The sequence below is a fragment of the Rousettus aegyptiacus genome, unplaced genomic scaffold (genome assembly GCF_014176215.1).
Source record: "Rousettus aegyptiacus isolate mRouAeg1 unplaced genomic scaffold, mRouAeg1.p scaffold_m13_p_7, whole genome shotgun sequence".
Classification (NCBI taxonomy): Eukaryota; Metazoa; Chordata; class Mammalia; order Chiroptera; family Pteropodidae; genus Rousettus; species Rousettus aegyptiacus.
The window spans coordinates 102,991,843-103,009,896 of NW_023416310.1; the positions used below are offsets into that span (position 1 = coordinate 102,991,843).

The window sequence follows — 18,054 nt, forward strand, 5'->3', positions numbered from 1 at the left end:
GGGACGCTGACAAGGAAACAAGGCACCAGGTAGAAGAGTTTTTAATGACTGAGAATGGCCTGTCTCCCCTCCGCTCATTAAACTGCAGGTTTCTGGAAGGCAGGTCTCTGCTGACTCATCTGTGTCTCTACCACACCCAGTAGGTTACTTTGCAGAAAGTTGCTACTTGGTAAGTATATCTTACTGCAGGTGTTACTGGAAGCTAGTCCACAAGATGACAGATGACAGCTGCTTTTTGCACCTGGGTCATTTGGAAAGGGCTAGTTCTGCAGGTCCAGTGTCCTGACCAGGGTGACCTGGGGAGGGGTGGGGGCGTTTCACTTGGGGTATTCGCAGAGTGTGCCTCCCTCCCAACCCTCACCCCTTGGGGGACTAACTCCCCCTTCCCTGGCCAAAGAGACCACTTGGGGAAACTTCTTGGGTCTAGGTATCTCCCTGGTGATAGAAACGGGGGGAGGGGGGTAGGGGTGTGGTGTGACATCCTTGTCCTCAGGAACCTGGGAGGGCCGTGGGCCACGAGAAAGAAAAATTCAGAGCGATTATCTTTTTATTGAGAGTAAAACTGCTGCTTTTACCTGAATGGTCAGATCAGTGGATTCTTCTTCCCCTGCCATCCCCACAGCATGCCTGAATCGTATGGCTACACGTAGTCCTGATGTCCCACTAAAATAATTCCTTTCTTCAATCCTCGTCTGTCCGTCAGGGTAAACTGTGTCTCTCTGCAAGCCGGTCTCTACAAGGCTCAACTCTGTCTGTGTTTATATCTGCACATCTGTACAGCCTTTAAGCTTCAGGATGAGGGCACCCAGACCTTGGTGTGGGATATCCCAGAGACCAGTTATTATACTTGTCTATTCATGTGGCCCTGTAGTATGTCTATAGAATTAGGTCTAAACTCCTCAGATAACAGCCAAAGGCCTCCAGGCCACAGCCGCTTCCACCTGCCCATACCTCCTCCTATCTTGCCCTTCACTTGCCTAACACTGTGGCTCAGGTGACATGTAACTGCCTGGATGAGCTGGCTTTGGCTTAAGCCGGTGGTTATCAAGTGTGGTTCCCAGACCAATGGCATCAGCCTCACCTGGGACTTGTCAGAAATGCAGATTATCAGACCCTACCCCTGACCTACTGAGTCAGAGTCTCTGGGGCATGGCCTGGCTATCTGTGCTCTCCCCAGTCTTCCAGGTGATTCCGACATACACCCAAGCTTGAGAACAACCTGGTCTGCCATTCCCTGAGCCTGGGCTGACCTCTTCTCAGGCTTTTTCTGCCTGTTGTTATCTAAACCACCTTTCAAAGTTCAGGTCAGTATTATCTCTTTCAGGAAGCTCTCCGAGGCCCCTGAGGACCTGCGAATGCCTCTTCCTGGAACCCACAGTCCCATGCTGGTGAAACGGCTTCATCTGTGCTTCTCTTTACGGCACAAAATTTCTGCTTCATTTTATAGTGAACAGTGAGCATTTGTGAACTGTCTCCCCAGACTGAGTCCACTCTAGCGCACACACAAACTTTACTCTGAAAACACCTTCAGGAGTAAAGGCCATGTCTTACGTCACTCACTCTGTCAACAAACAACTACCGAGGGCCAGCTGTATGTGGCAGGAACTGTGGCAGGAGCCAAGGTTTCCGAGATAAAAGGTGTGGTCTTGCCCCTAGGGGCTTAGAATCATATAATATGTACTTTTTTTTTGGTGTTTGGCTTCTTTCACTCAGCATGTCTGTGAGGTTCATAAATGTTGTTAGGTGTCATTATAATATGTTCTTTTTAAAAATCGTGATGTATTCCATTGTATGGATACGACACGATTTGTTTATTCTACTGATGGACATTTGAGTTGTTTACAGTTTGGGGCTTTTATAAATAAAAATACTACAAATTCGGTAGACGTATGCATACGTGCCTCTTGAGTACATACCTAGAAGTGGAGCTGATGATTTATGGGATGGGTAGACTCTTAGCTTTTGTAGATACTGCTCAACAGTTTTCCAAAGTGTTTATATCCATTTATATTCCTACCAGAAATGTATGAGAGTTTGCTAATATTTGGTAATATCAGTCTTTAAAGTTTCAGTCCTTTGGGTGGATGTATAGTGGTATCTTATACGTTTTAATTTGTTTGTTAGCTGTTTGGATATCCACTCTTCCAGACTCTTACCTATTTTGTCTGTCTTCTCTTATTGCCTTGCAGGATTCTTTGTACATTCTGGATACAAGGCCTCCATCAGGTATGTTACTGAAGCTATCAGCCTGTGGCTTGCCTTTTCATTCTTTTAATGGTACTTTTGATAAACAAAAGTTCGGGAAAGATCAATTTATCTATCTTTTCATCTCTGTGTATCCTGTTTAAGAAACCTTTATTTTAACATCAAGAAATCCAGGGAACGCAAAAATAATAACAAAAATCACTAATATTCAAAACTCAAAGAAGCGAAGGAGGAAGCTTGATGGTGTGCGTTAAGAGAGGGCAGGCATCTGATCGTGAGGCCATGCCCACTTGAGTGTGATGTGAGCAGCCTGGACTTTGTTCTATGATGTGATGTAAGTGAGAGGTGAACCTCTGATCAGTTCGATAGGCATGTGCGGATGCTCAGTTTGGCAGGGGTGCCACGCTGGGTGCTGGGTATGGCTCTGTAGGGGGAGGGGAACCCTGGCTGACTGTCAAGAGAAGGATCACCCCTTTTCATGTGTGTTCAACTGGGTCCAGTCCCCCAAATCCTGCAGACTCCTCCTAGTCAAGGCCCTGCTCCTGCTCCTTTGGCCAGAGCCTACAAAGAGAGCAGTGTCGACGCCTGTCCAGCTGGCTGAAGCAGGGGAAATTCTCTCCTCCTTGAGTCACAGATAGGAGGGGCTTCGCACAGCAAGCACGGGACTACGGATGATCACTGTGCTGTTTTCACTTCCAAAAATCCCCTGTGATGCTTTTGGATGAAGTCTAGATCCAAAAACTTTCCCCATATTTCCCCCAGTTTGAACCGAACAATACCCAGGGAATTACAAGTTGCCTCTCAAAACTGACTTCCCTAAAGAAAATAAAAGAGATCTCAGGCTCGAGGTTATGAGTATGTAGTCTGGAGTGGCCACACCCCTACCTCCTCTGCTTGGAGAGAGGGCGGTGGTCGCCAAAAGGACCCCAACCCACCATATGACATAAGCTGTCTTCTTCTGCCTCCTCCAGCAGAAGGCCAGCTCCAGCGTCCCCAGAGCTGTTTTCTCCCCATCCAGCTTCATGGAGATTTACTGCACATGCTCTTGGGCACTCAGGATATATGGTCCCAACATCACTGCCGACGGAGCACACCTTCTCCTTAGGGCAGGGCAGTGACTAAGGCCAGGTGCCATTCATTTCTGATAAGATCATATTACTGGTCTTGGGGAAAAACACAGAGTGACCTCTAGCAACACCTTATTTGTCCCTGTTATCCACCCCTCACAACCATCTTTTCCCATTTACCATCCTCATGAGAACTCAGAACTCCAGGGTAGGATCAAAGGGGTCCTTGAAATCCACAAATGGCAGGCAACATTCTGGATGTTTGTGCATTTTCCCGGGGAACGGGGCCATTTATTTCCTTAGATTCTAGAAGGGGTGTGTGATCTCAAAAGGCTGACAACCACCAGACCAGGCCCTCTTTAAACAGAGCGTATCAGTTTGATCAAGTTAATTCACACTAACGAGTAATGCATCTTTCGCTAACTGAAATTCCAGAATAACACATAGGGAAGGAGCATGCTTGTTAGCTGAAAATACATCCTAAGGGCAAAAGTACAGTTGCAACCTGAGGGGAGGAGGGCTTTGAGGCAGGAGGGTCTTCTTGCTCTCTATTCTTTAAGCCACTCTCACTGCTATGTAAGACCAATTTTCCTGTCTAGATGGCTTTTCAGAGGCTACTGGAGTAGGGACAGGGGTTGGTGACTGGGATGTGTCAAGAGAGACACAGGCATTTCTCAGATGAAGCCCAGCCCCTCAGGGTTGAGGCACCCTCAAGGCTACTTAGGCTGCTAAGACCTTAAGAAAGATGGAAAGCTCCCACCATGACTTTGGGGCCCAGGGAGCCCGTTTCTACTGTCACATTGGATCTCAGATCGGAAGAGCCTGCCTGGAGGGCATGTTTCTTCCTGAGAGGGCCGTGTCCCCAGAAAACCTATGTCTGCTGCATCCTGGGCCCCTGCTCTCTGCTGGTGACAAGATGCAGCTGCCTTACCAGGAGCAATCTGAGGGCTCCTCTTCCCTCTTCCTCCCAGACGCTCTCTTAGTTTCCTGACTAAACCAGGGCCCTGCCTCCACTGCAGGCGGGCGGAAGTGATTCTGCACGCCCTCCCAGGGACTCCTAGGGCTGGCTCAGGCATCAGACTGTTAAATAAGTGGGATTTTTTTTTCAGCGTTTTCAGAAACTGTTGTTTAAAAAAATAAAACCACCCGAACCGTTTATGTAACTCTTGGGAAGTCTCAACAGACATGGCACCCAATTTATAATTGTGGCCAAGACTTCAAATATAACAGTAGAGGGGTTGTCAAAATTGGAGAGGCTGCCGAGTTAAAGATCTGCGCTTTGGCAACTGGGTTCAACATCTTACTCTAGTTCTTTTTATGCTCTTTCCCCCTTCCTTGGGTTTCTATCCCTTCCTTGTCCACTGCTGTGCACCATATACTCCTGACAGTTTCTGGGAATATCAGAGCTGTCTTCCTCAAATGGAGACCAGAATCCACCCAGAACTTGGTATTTAGGGGTTTCTAGAATGACTATGCTGGAATTTACTTAAAAGCCTAGGAATGTTCTATTCTCATAGATATTCCATGTTCACCAGGGTCAACACAACTCCCTTCTCCCGCTCCACACACCTGCAGGGTCTGCTCTGTCTCTGGGTTGTCCTCCTTGGAGAAGGGGTTGTCAGCCACTTGGTCCAACTTTCAGGGGTTCAGCTCTCTGGATCCATGTCAACTGAATCCATATGATCCATAAACCACAATATTACAGGGGGAATGCAAAGTTCCTGGGGACAATAACAGTGTGAACATGACAAGCTGGGCTTCTTTGCAGAATTACCCTGGGGTCTCCGTTACTCAGTGCTGGCCATCCAATTAGCATCTGGCTCTCGTAGGAAAATAATCTTTTCTGTATTAGAAAGGCTATTCTTCTTTGGGTTAAAGCAGGGGTTTGGATCATAGACTGTTCAGGTAAAAAAAAAAAAAATCTGATAAGAGTAAGGCCTCCACCAAACGCACAATTTGATAAAACTTGAGGGGAGAGGGTAGGTTCACTGCCCCTGAAGACGAGCTTATGGACCTAGGGTTAGGGGTCTACGATAGGCTTCCTGACACTACACTGTGTCTAAGAATCCCTACCTACCGCCAGGCTAGCACCAACAGCCAAAGCCTCAGCCTGGGACCTCCCTGCTTCCACTAGCACTGAACATCCTCATAGAGAAGGCAGAGGCACAGGGCCCTGAGGCCACAGGGTCTTCCCTGAGGGCCAACAGCTTGAAAGGGTTGAGGGTAGAGTGGAGGGTGTGGCTACCCCAGTGCTAGTCTCCTTTAGCTGAGGGACAGTGGCCAAGAGACATCTAAAGGAGAGTGGAGAGACTGGGCCAGTGGTTCTTTCCCTCTGTTCTCTCCACCACCCACCCTCACCCCCACCAAGCCCTGATGTCAGCCTTACTATGCCCGCCCAGGAAACCCTCGGCCACTTCCCACAGGTTCCCTCCCAGGGAAGTTCTTGCACTGGTTAAGTGTGGGAAAGAGGAAGAGGAAAAATATTTCCATCCCTCCTAACTCCTGCCACTCCATGAACACCCCATCAGAAAACGATTACTCATCCAACCTGGAGATCTCACCCCAGGTGTCTTAATGGCTCTTCTTGCACCCATAAGGAGAATGAGTGATGAAGAACTGCAAAATTCCAACTCATAAAAAATGTGGCTGAAAAAGGGAAGCACCCCCATCCCCAAAGTTCCCATATGTTGACCAGGGGCAATTAAAATGATGACTTAAAAAAAAAAAAAAAAAAAACCTTTGGGGTCTTTCCAAATCATGGAAAAAAAAAATAACATAAACAGAGGAAGACACACTCTAGTCTTAAAACTTTGACTGGGTACCAAACTAGGTGATCCCCAATGACAGTACGCACTCTCCCCGGCACCTTTTTGCCTACCTCGCCCCACCCATAGGAGGTGCTTCCAAACACTACAGGGGTCAGAGTTCAGCAACCTCAAGGTGCTCTGAGAGGAGCAGGGAAATGGTTCAGCCCGCACTTTGCACCTACACTGGGCTAGGTTTTGAGGTTTGAGAGGACAAGAATCTCAGAAAAGAGCAGCTAAGAGTTCTCCCACCTGGGAAGACTAATCTACAAACAGCACCACAGGCGCAAAGAGTAATTCATTCTGCATGGTGGGATCAGGGAAGGTGACCCAAAGAGGTGACACTTGAGATGGGCTTTGAAGACGTCTTAGGATTTTGATGGGTACGGTTGGGAAGGAGCGGCATTCCAGACAGAAAGAATTGAGTGAGAAAGGTCAGAGTTGGGGCAGGAGGTGGTCTGGTCAGTTGGTCGTGTGCGGCATGGCACGTAGTCAGGCCAGTGGCACCAGGGCAGGGGGTCCAGGAGCAGAGAAGGAGAACATAAAAGGCAGACTGCAGATAATGATAGCCATGGACAAGTGCCATTCAGAGAATCCACACTGCACGGAGTGACAGCCTCTGTCGTACTACTCAAGTCAAGGTCACACTGCCTCCTGGGAAGCTCCCAGCCAATGGTAAATTATAGCAGGGGTGCTAGGGCTGCCCAGTGCCCAGTGTGGGACTCCTGTAATGGGAAAGCTTTGTGCTGGAGCACCCATCGGCCTGGATGAGGCGTTCTCAAAGCTGCATCACAGTAGAAGGGTCTTCCTTACCAATTCTCCTTTCTTCCCCATCTCCTTTTCAAGAGTTCCATCTCAACCGCAGTCTGAAGGCAGCCTTCTCCCTCCTTACTATTGCTCCCTTCCCTTTATCTTTCACAAACAACCCCACACCCCCACCCCCAACAAATCTGCACTTCAAATTCCATCCTGGTATCTGCTTCCCAGAGGACCCAAACTGCCTGAGAAGGATCCTGGATGAATGCCCAGCGTCTGAACTCTGTCTTGCTGGCAGTGAGGAGCCATTAAACGGGGGAAGCCATGATCATATCCAAATTTATAACAGTAACCCAGCAGCAGGGTGAGGAATGACCCAGTGGGGAGGGAATGGGTGGTGAAAAGTCCACTTAAAAGGACTCTGCATTTATCGGTACAAGGTTTTGACAAGAGGCAACTGGCAGCCTTTACAATTCCTTCCCATCTTAGAAATCTTATAGAAACACTAACACGAATGCATAAAAGTATAAGGATGAGGATGTATATAGTAGCCTCATACATATTAGCATAACATTGGAAAGCTCTATGTTCATCTGTAGCAGGGAAGATGAAACAATGTACATCCATGCAGTGGAATAATACCATGTAACCTCTAAAAAGAATGCAGTAGATCTCTGTACTGTGTTATAAAGAGGTACACAATTTATTGCTATTTGTAAAAAGCGAGTTGCCAAAGTATATAACATGATCCGATTTCATGAATAAAAGTATGCATATGTATATATTTTGCATTTGTTTGCATAAATAAGTTGGGAAGAAGACACATCAACTGTTTCTAGAGGTCAGTTCTTGGGGTGATAGGGCTTTCATTTTTTTACTTGATGTGGATTTACAAAGTTGTAGTAATAAGAGAGATTCTGGCTTTCATTTTTATTTTGCTTTTCTGCATTTTCCAAGTTTTTAGATGGTTTGTTTCTCTTATCAGAAAACAGAATGTTAATTTAAAAAGCTCCATGTCTACTTGAGAAAAAGCATAAAAATTCTTCACATTGTCTTTCCAGAGAAAAGAAAACTATCAAAAAAGCTCCCGGGAGAATTGGGAAGTCTGTCAATGGCCTGGTCAAGGTAAACAGGAATTAGAGATAAGTCAGAATGGAGATGAACACAGGGTGGCAGATGGAAGTTCCGGAGGCCCAGGGGGTTATTCTGGGTAGTGGGCAGGTGGCCGGAGCAGGAGGCGCTACAAGTGCTGAGCGTGCTGGCCTTCCCGAGGCTCAGGCCCGGACAGGCGGTGTAAATTCGAGATGACGCTGGCTCCTGTCCTACAGCTCAGGAGAGTAGTTAGGGCTAGAAACGCATGACCTACAAAAGATTCAAAACTCAGCGACGGCACTCACCAACGAACTAAAACGCTAAACAGAAACGGTGAACTCATTAAAAAAAAAACCTACAAAAAATAATGGTGAATATTTACCTGAGCTTAATAGAGAAAGACTTTGAAGACAAGAGCAAATAGCATTTTTAAGTCTGGTGATTTTAACAACATTAAACATAAACACCTATCCTTTAAAATCAAAATTCATAAACAAAATCAAAAGGCAAGAAAAAATGGGAGAATGTTCACAACATTTACAGAGAGTAATATCATTTATATGTAAAAAACACAGATTGGTAATTTTTTAAAAAATGCTCCAGAAGAAAAACAGAGCATTTTGTGTTAGTTAAAATTTGGTTCAGTTACATATAACAGAAAATAACCGTGGCTTAAACAAGATGGAAGTTTACTTCTCTCTCGCATTAAGAAAAAAAAAAAATCCAGAGGTTGTCAGTCCAGGACTTATATGGTGGCTCCAAGAGTCACTAGGGGCCTAGGCTTCTTCCAGTTGATTCTGCCCCATCTCTAGGGTACAGCTTTCATGGTCCATATTGGTTGCTAGAGTTCTAGTCATCATGCCATCATGTAAGGAAGCAGGACGGAGAAAAGGAGGAGGGGTAGAAAGGCGCACCCTCTCCTCTTAAGGGGACTTCTTGGGAGTCCCACATGATACTTCTACTTACATCTCACTGGCCAGACCTCAGTCACATGGCCGTACCTAGCTGTGAGGGAGCCTGGGAAACATAATCTTTGAGTTGGGTAGCAACTCAGGGCTCAGCTAAAAACTGGGTTTGTTACTAAGAAAGAAGGGGGAATGGACATTGGAAAGCAACTAGCAGTTCTAACATACATGCAAAGAGAATTATCAAAAGAAATACAAGTGGAAAAGATTTTAAAAGGGTCAAAGTTGCTAATCATCAAATAAATGTAAAGCAGCCGTCTCATGGTCTCCTCTAGCTAAGAGCTGCATGGGCAGATTCCCAGGGTGAAGGCGCTTCTGCTTGTTGAGTGACTCCCGGCCCTTCTCCCCACAGTTTCCCTCCAACCTCAAGTGATGTCAGCTTCTATAAATTTTGGGAAGTGGAGAGAATTCTGCACCCAGGGATTCTCTAGCTAAACTAGGGTTACAATTAAATTTTAGGTGTTTTTGAAACTTCCTTAAAAAGTAAAATCCTTCTGCAAACTGAATCAGCAGTTTCAGAACTAAAAAGAACCTCTTCTCTGTGCTTGGGTTGCCACAAACTAAGCATGAAAATTGGCCATTAAAATAAAGACCAGTGTCGGGAGATTCAGGCAAGCCGGAGTTAGCTCTCCTGGCGAATACGGTCTCTAGAGGGCTGCGATGTCACCGCCTCCCCGGGGATGCACAGAAGACAGAGCGAGGGTGGGCTCTGAGGCCTTCTTGAATTCTTATTCTGATTTTTAGTAGTTACTGTGCCTTTTCTCCATCTCAGACTGTCATCAGTCACTTCTCACACTTTACTCGAAAGCCCGCCTTTAGCACCCGCTTTTAATTTTTGCTCCTGTTACATGGCTGCGGATTGGGAAACAAAATACAAGAGCAAGTGGGTATTTAGTGGAGTCTGGGGGAGATGGTCTTTAGTGTGTGGGAAGCAATGCGATGTAATGACCATACATGCACGTGCCCAGTCACATGTATCAGGAACACCTGGATTTGAGTCCTACTTCTACCACGAACCAGCTGTGTACCCTTGGACACGTTATTAGACTTCTCTGAGCCTTGGGTTCCCTGTCTTACAACAGGGACACTACAGTGCCTACCTCATAAAGTTGATCGTATTTGCCATCAAACAAGGTTTAAGGAAACCAACAAGAGACAGTCAAGCACTTCAGGGCTGGCGACAGCAGGGAGCTGTTAGATGAAGCTGGGAAGGATGGGAAGAGGTAAGGGAACCCAGAGGTAGCAGCTGTCGGAATAGGTGTCTGGCAGGAGCTGCGGGCTCCAGTGGAGGATGCAGTTGGCCAGTAGTGACCCAATGGGGACACAGGGGAAAATATTTTTGTGTCCACTGATCTCCTGCCAGTACTCCTGTTGGCCAAACCCAGCCAGAAGCCAGAGGCGAGACAGGTGGTGATGCAGTGCGCACAGGTCCGCCTCGCAGGGCATAGAGCAGGTGCAGCGGGTGGACAGCAGACCTGGGGGTGCAAACAGAAGGGCTCTGGGGAACTTCAAACCAAATGCTGTGAAGCGCTTAGCCAGTCCACGAGTCCTCAACAAATGCTAATTAATTTTGGACTTTGATCTTCTCTCTCCTGTCCCACTCTCCTTCTGGCTGCCTTTTTCACTTGTCGCTTACTTCCTGGTTTCCGACAGGTCACAAATGGTTGAGGTGGCTTCCAAGAAATTCAGTTCTGTTATCTATATTGGAGGGTTTTGAGGGAGTAATGAGTATGCAAAAAGTAACCAGGGACTCCATGAGCTAGGGATGAGAGAGGAAAACAAAATAAGGGGAGAAGGTAAGAAGAAAGTGGGGAAAACCGTATGTTCCCCATCGGGATGGAATGAATACAGATCTGTGCTACTTTATGATCAAATTATGCATTTTCTGGGACATGATAACAGCACCTTTGCAATTTACAGCCTTGCAAAGAGACTTGCAAAGAAGGCCTTCCTGCTCCCAAATGCAAAACCTTGTTGTTATTCTAGACCAACAGGTTTTACCTCAGTGCCCAGTCCCTCTAAAACCAAGTCGTCAAACACGTGCACATGGACATTCAAATACTTCCATGCTGCATCTCGCTGCCTGGTTCAGGGGAATCTTCTATTCTGACTTGGGAAACCACTGCGTGGAGTGGGATGGTCCTGCCACGGGGCTGACGCCAGGTGTGAAGGGAGGCCCAAGCGTGGTCTGAGCTCCTGAACCTCAGCATCCTTTCTCCAAGTCTTTGCCTGCTGTTGGCTTGACCCCTTAGGAATCTGTCTTAACTCCACAAGCTATTATCGAGCTTCTGGTACAGGCTCCAGGGTGGAGCATTCTCGGCTGCCGTTCCACCTCCAGCCTCCTTCTCCTTCTCACATGTGCTCACCATCCCTCCCGGCCTTCGCACAGGCCTCTCTCCGCCTGGGACATGCACTCTCTCTTCTTTGTCTGGCTAACCTCGCCTCCTCCTCCAGGACCCCTCAAGTGTCATGCCCTTGGGAGAGCCTTACTGGACAGTGTCTCCTCCCCTCAATGCTCATGGTGGGGGTGGGGGAGCCCCTCTGTCTGCTCCCATCAGTCCTCTTTGATTCTCTCACACACAGCGCTTACCACACCGTCTTGATGTCCTGGCCTAGTTCTCTCAACAGACTGAACACTTCTTAAGAAAAGACCCTGACGTACTCATCTTGGTTCCATCACGGTCTGGCAGAGTCTGCTGGCACACAGAGGACACTCAGTAGAGATTTAGTGAATGAGTGTTTAGGGCATAATTCAGAAAATAAGAAGTATCACAAATCCTAAAGCATCAAGTTAACCAAGCTATAGTCTAGAACATTTTTCCTCTCCTCTTGTTACCCTGGCTCTACTACCCTAACAGCTGTCAGGACAGGTAGGTAACCTTATGATTGTTCACCTACTCTTTTCTCAATCTTTTTCTTTTTCAAATATCCTCTTACATGCTACTTCCTCAGAGGCTGTCCCTGACCACCCAATCCAAAGTAGTCGCTCAGTCACTTGTTTACATTTCAGTGTATTTTAATTTGCTATACAGCACTTAGCGCTAGCATTAACATTTTACGTATGTGTTTGTTTAATTATTTCCTAGCTCCGCCACTAGACTGTCAGCGCCACTTGAGCAGGGACCTTGTCTGTTCACGGCTGTATGCCAGGCATCTGGCATAGCGTGTGCTACACAGCAAAGTGTTCATTAAACATCGGTTAAGTGAACGTGTGGTACTGTTGCTGCATTCTGATCCAACTGGACGCACCTCTTCTTCTTTTGCTGTTGGTTTAGGTGCTCCAGAGAAAGTCAGAAAGACCTCCCTCACGGCATCGGAGGGTGGGAGGGGGGCCTCAGTTCCCTCCCTAGGCCAAGTCGGGTGCACTGCCCGCCTATGGCCTCCTTGCAGCCAGATGCTAAGGAACCTCGGCCCTGTGTCTGCAGGCCACAGGTGCTGGAAGCGCTCCTCCAAGCTTTTTGCGAGCGCAGCTTCAGGGACCAACATCCAGACTGACAGGAATGTGCTCAGGGCTCCTAGCTGGCCTGGCACCCAGCAGCAAGCAGGCAGAGTGGCCAGCACTGAGGAGAGACGTCTTCCTTTTCCCATAATGCCACCCCAAGAGTGCACGTAGCTGCCTGGCTGGGTGCACCTGCCTCACACGATGGGTGGTGGGCAGAGGGCAGCGTGGCTCCCTGGCTCTGCCGCAGAATGGCACTTGCCTTGAGCCCTGTTCCTGCCCCTCCCGCTCCTGCAGAAACTGTTCTGCCAACTCAGCAGAGGGAGGGCCAGACCTGAGTCTCTCACCTGTCCCTGGCCCTTCCTTGAAGCCCTCTGGTTTACTGGAAATCATAAACTGTGAGAGACAGCCTTTATCACACCCTGAACAGTGCACTCTTAATATTTAACGCCGGAGGCTGAAACGACCAGGGATGCTGGCCTCCCGGTTACTCCCAGTGACTGACATTTGCACCTAGTAATTGAGGTCAAATTTGCTTCTCTTAAGTCACATGATTTGCCTCAAGGCAGGAAGGTGTTGGGGGCCACTTGTTGCAAAGGGACCAGGAGGTGATCACAGAAAGGCTGCAAACCAGCTTTGGCAGCAAAGGCTGTGTGCTTCCTGGGCAGCCAACCCTGGGAGCACTGAGCTGAGTTGGCAGCTGGTAAAGGACCCACATAGGGTTTAAACCTCAACATTTTACTCAGAGCCAGTTTAGGACATGTCTTCCTTTTAAGACACCTGCTGAATGAAGCTACTTTTGGAATAGAGTGGGACATAAATAAATTAACAAACTAATTAAGCATATGGAGTAGGCCACCCAGAAGATTTTAGTCACCTAAAGGTCTCTAAATCACAGTACAGGCCCCACCCTATCCAGACACCTAATCTTGCTCTAGGCTTTGCTAAACCTCAGGTATTTATCTCCTGGTTGTCATGGAAGCTGCTCAGATAAACAGCAACACAGCCAGCCCAGCCCCTCGGCCCACCTCCTGTCCTGAGAGCAGCGGAGCTCCCTGGTGGCCACAGGCAGCCCTTCCTGCTGGCCTGGAGGCAGCCCTACGCCACCTCACATCTGAGGTCTTTTTCACATGGCCTCTGAAAGCACACAGTAGGCGCTCAATAAATGCCTGCTGAATGAAGTCACCCCTAGAGAGTAGGTTAGTTCTTAGGCTTCAAGACCCCTAGATAACCTTCAGTGACTACTATAGCTAGAGTAGACCCACCCCTACCTATCACCTGCCACCCCAGGGACTGCAGGCCAGGCATAAAGAGGCCACTCAGGCAAGCAATCCAGGTGGCCCACAGACTACTTCCTCTCTTCCCAGAGCCAGGTGGATGCAGACTGGTGAGGAAGGAGCAGGTGGGGATGACGTCTGGCTACACTTGTGCTGGACACCACACACCACAGTCAGAACGGCAGAAGGCCCCACTGCGTGCGCTTCAGTGGAACATCACTGTCCTGTGTCTACCTGAGGACTAAGCACACTCTCAAAATGTGTCCCTAACTATTCTCGAGGATGGACTGCTGGCCTTGGGGAACACTGCAAGGGGATTAAGGAAGAAGCAGTTGTCACTGCAGACTCTGAAATGGCTACCAAAGAGGTCCCGTAGTGTCTCAAGAAAGCTTCTAAAATAGGACAGACTCTCCCCTCTGTGACACACAGCTCAGTCCAGAAGGGAGACTGGGGAATGGACCAGGCTACTCGATCTCTCAAGGCCACCAGGTCAACCAGTGCCTGGTGTAGGGAGGTAGCATGGGGCTGAGTGTGGAGCTGGACCTGTGAGGGCCAGGTCTGCTGCATAAAAACAGTGCAGCCCCAGGCATCATTTAACCCTTATCTCTTCATTTGGTTTTTATCTAAGTTAAAATAGATAATGTACGTAAAACTTTTAGTATAGTAAACTTCCTATTTTAGCTATATAACTATATTTTCTTTTGAGAACACTAAACTGAACAGGAAAAAAAGCAGCTAGATAAACAGAATGGCATCACACATCAGCAGAAGCTTAATCATCCACCCTGAATAACAGAAATAACTGTAAATAACAACATAGCATAGAGAGAGTTGAGTTCTTTGGCTCAGTGCATCAAGGCAGATGCACATGTAAGCTGTGTCCACCCACAGACTAGGGCCCACTGATATGCTTAATGGCAATGACAAGGATGATAAAAATAGCTACCATGGGCCATGTACATGCTAAGCAGTTCACACAGATTATTTAATTCTCAAATCTGTGAGGTAGGTATACTTGTTCCCATTTTATAGATGTAGAAACTGAGACTTGAATAGGCTGGATAATTTCCCAAACCTGGCTATCCCCGCCACCCCGCCCACACACAAATGAGTGGAGCTGCGACCCCAACCCGCCTGCTGTGGACTTCCCCACTGTGCTGTCCTGCCTCGGGCAAAGGTCTAAGTGCTGTTCACATCACGGAAGACCCTCTGGGGAGCCAGGAGCAAGGGCACCACTGTGTATCTAAGACCAGTGGGAACAGTCTTCAGTGACAGATGACCAGAGCAGCTGGAAAGGGCATCTGCTGCCCCTGCCCCATAGGGCAAAAGTCAGGTCTCTTTTTCCAAAGGGCCTCACGCCCATTTCCCACAGGAGTGAGAGCCTAGCTTTGGGAAAAGATGGAGAGTTCTAGAGTGCCCACCTGATACCTGCATGCCTGCCCCAGCCCCCTTGCCGTTCTAGGCTCAGGCTCTGTGATGCTCGGGGTGGAGGTGAGGATGGGAAGGAGGGTGGGGGCACCGCAGGATCCAAGTAGCTCCAGGCAAAGGTGAGGAGAGGAGTCCTGGAAGCACACCACCCCCAGCCCTTCTGCCGCTCAGAAAACAAAAAGCAAAGCTCCCTGCCCTTGGCTTCCATGGATTCCCTTCCCTGGGGAGGTCTTAGTGCCCAGGACTCAGGGTCAGACTCAGATAGAACTGATTCAGATAGAATATTCACATTTTCTCCTGGAGACCAAAATGAATTCCAGGGACAGAGCACTGGCCTGAGACCCCTTGAATCCAGGCTCCTATTTCCGGTTTTTCCTCTAACTCTCCACCTGACCTTAAGCGAGTCACTTAAACTCCCTGGTCTCGGCTTTCCTTCCTGTTAAAGGGGAATAGCTACATGTAATCATCACCATAGCTGACATTCACTGAGGTTTTACTTGGAACCAGGCCCTGTGCTGGATGCATCAGCACTTTTATCCTCAGAGTACCCTGTGAGGTGGGTATTGTTTTCACGCCCATTTTCACATGAGGAAGCAGATGGAGGAACAGGGGAGGCAGGGGACATACCCATAGTCACACTAATGGTTAGTAAAGGTGGTCCTGGCTCTGAGCACCACGTCCATTTTTCCAAGCTGTTAACCACTGTGACATAGAGTTACTTTATAAAGATCAAGGAGAGATGTAAAAGTGTCTTGAAAGCAAAAAAAAAAAAAAAAAAGGATGTGTGTGTGCACACTGCATAATATAAATATAAATCACGACCCTCTGGATATGACTTAAAGAATATTCCTAATTCCCTTAAGAATATTCTGTGGAAACTATCCACAGAACCACAAACCTCCAAGACAGAGAAGATCCACAATAAGCCATTTTTTTCTACCCCTCCCTTCGGGCAGGAATGCCACAACTAGCCAAGTGCTGCAGGGGAGTCCAGAAAGGTCAAGCAAGGGTGGCCAGCTTAGGCCCTCAGCTAGCAGGTGAGGGAGGAGAGAGAATCCGGTCTCCTGGCTCCTAGGGGAGGGGACAATGAGGACAAAAGGCCCATTTGTATCAAAGTGGAACCCCTCTGACCAAATGAAAACATTTAGCATAATATCTGACCAGATCTTTTGTAACCTTAAAAACATTTCATTTTCCTACCAAGCTGGTCTCATTCAGTTCTGAATGTGTTCGTCCTCCTCCCTGTCTGGTAAAGCCCTGCAGGAACAGGGCTCACGGCTGCAGACAGTGGGCCTGATGGTGGTTAGTATCTTCAAAAAAGGGACAGCATATGCAGAAGGATATTGAGTAGATCTAAAGGATCTCAGTGAGGGCTGCGGATTTAGAGGCCAACCAGAGACACACCTCCGACATACCTCAGAGCTCAGCCAAAAACAGAAACCCTGTCCCCTAGGGTGGCCAGCCCCGCCTCTCTCTGTGGCCTCTGTACCTCCCACTCGCCTCTCAGCTCCTGGACCACCACTGGACCACCACGTGCCTCCTTGTTGCTCCCCAGACAATCCCATCCCAGGGCTATGAACTTGGCCTTCCCTCTGCCTGGAACACAGACAACCCCATCGCTTGCTCCCTGGCTTCACCAGGTTTCTGCTCAAATACCCACTCCTTAGAGAAGTCTCCTTGGACTGCCCTGTCACTCCGTGCCCTCTCCCAACTTCACTCTTCCTCAGAGCACCTCTGCTCCCTGACACCATGTTAAGCATTGAGCTTCCCTGACGGGGCCCTAGGAAGCTCCATGAGGGCAGGGACTCAGGCTGTTTGGTTTGCTGCTGTAAGCCCACAGCCCAGAGCAGTGCCTGGTGCATTTTAGGTGCTCAACTATTTGCTGAAAACTCTATGAAGGAGTGAACAAAGGAATGAATAGAAAACTTCGGTGAGAACCAAGTCCCCACATTCTCTAGCCCGCCCATGCTGGAGGATTAGGTCAGCGACAAGAGTCAGCTTGTGCTGAGGCTGCAGCTGTGCTGTCTGTCACCCTGCCCTGATCGGATCAGCCCTGCGGCTCCCACTTTGGAAGGAAGACTTGTGCGGGGACCTGCAGCTCCAAAACTCCCCGACAGTCTGCAGCACTTGGGACTTGTCCAGACTGTTGCTGTGCAGATCACGGAGGCCTGGCTGAGTTCCTGCCCCTGCTTTGCCTGGGCCTCAGACAGGCTGGGAAGTGACTTACCCACAGTCCTGTGCAGACTCACAGGGTCACATGAGGTCAGAGCTGGGTGAAGCCTTGCTGATCTCAAAACCAACCTATGCCGTGCAGGTAGTGTGTGGCTCTGGGGTCTGGCAGATCCAACCTCCGCCAGCTGTGTGATCTTGGAGAATTATGTGAAAAGACAATACTTGAAAAGCACAGCTTTTCTCATGTGTAAAATGGAACTAAAAACCCTTTTTTTTTTTTTTAAACAGGAAGCTTGTCTTCCTGTTCAGAACGCTTTACTTCCATTCTTTATGATATTACATTCAAATTCCTACCACCACCAAAATCAGGTCAACCCAATCGACCTGGTGTGATCCCTCCGGACTCCGCCAGCACGCCTCCTCCTTCCCGCCTGTGTGCCCTGAATTGCCACCTTCTTTCCTCCCATCTGAGTTTACTAAAGCCCCAGGGGCAAGTCTCTTCCCTGACTGAGGCTTGACCGGGCACTCAGGGATGTATGAATTGCATGAATTGTGTGTTAACAGGCAGGAACCCAGTTTTGACTCTCCAACCAGAACGTGGCATCCTTGAGGGCAACTGTCTCCTTTCCTATGATGTTCCCCACACCAGCCCTTAATCTACAAAAATTCCTGCTGATGGACTTGCTTGAAAATGCCCCCAGATATTTCCCCTAGTTCCCAAGGGAGGGAAAGGTAAGATATAGTAATAAATTGGAGACGAATTCAAATCACTCCTCTCTGTGGACTTGGTCTGTGTGAAAAAAAAAAAAAATCATCTCTATCTCCAAATCAGACTTGACAAGTAGAGGA

General features: G+C 48.2%; 1 protein-coding gene across 12 annotated transcripts in view; it reads right to left on the reverse strand.

Annotated features, from left to right (window-relative positions):
• LOC107497017 overlaps nt 1-18,054 on the reverse strand; it is a 71,138-nt gene that overhangs the window by 38,466 nt on the left and 14,618 nt on the right. For 2 of the 12 annotated variants that reach the window (XM_016118347.2, XM_036224063.1), the window contains exon 3: nt 17,261-17,399. The exons of the other annotated variants lie outside the window; for them this stretch is intronic. In XM_016118347.2, coding sequence (XP_015973833.2) covers nt 17,261-17,399 — 139 coding nt within the window. The remainder of the gene's footprint in view (nt 1-17,260; nt 17,400-18,054) is intronic. 12 annotated transcript variants of the gene reach the window in all.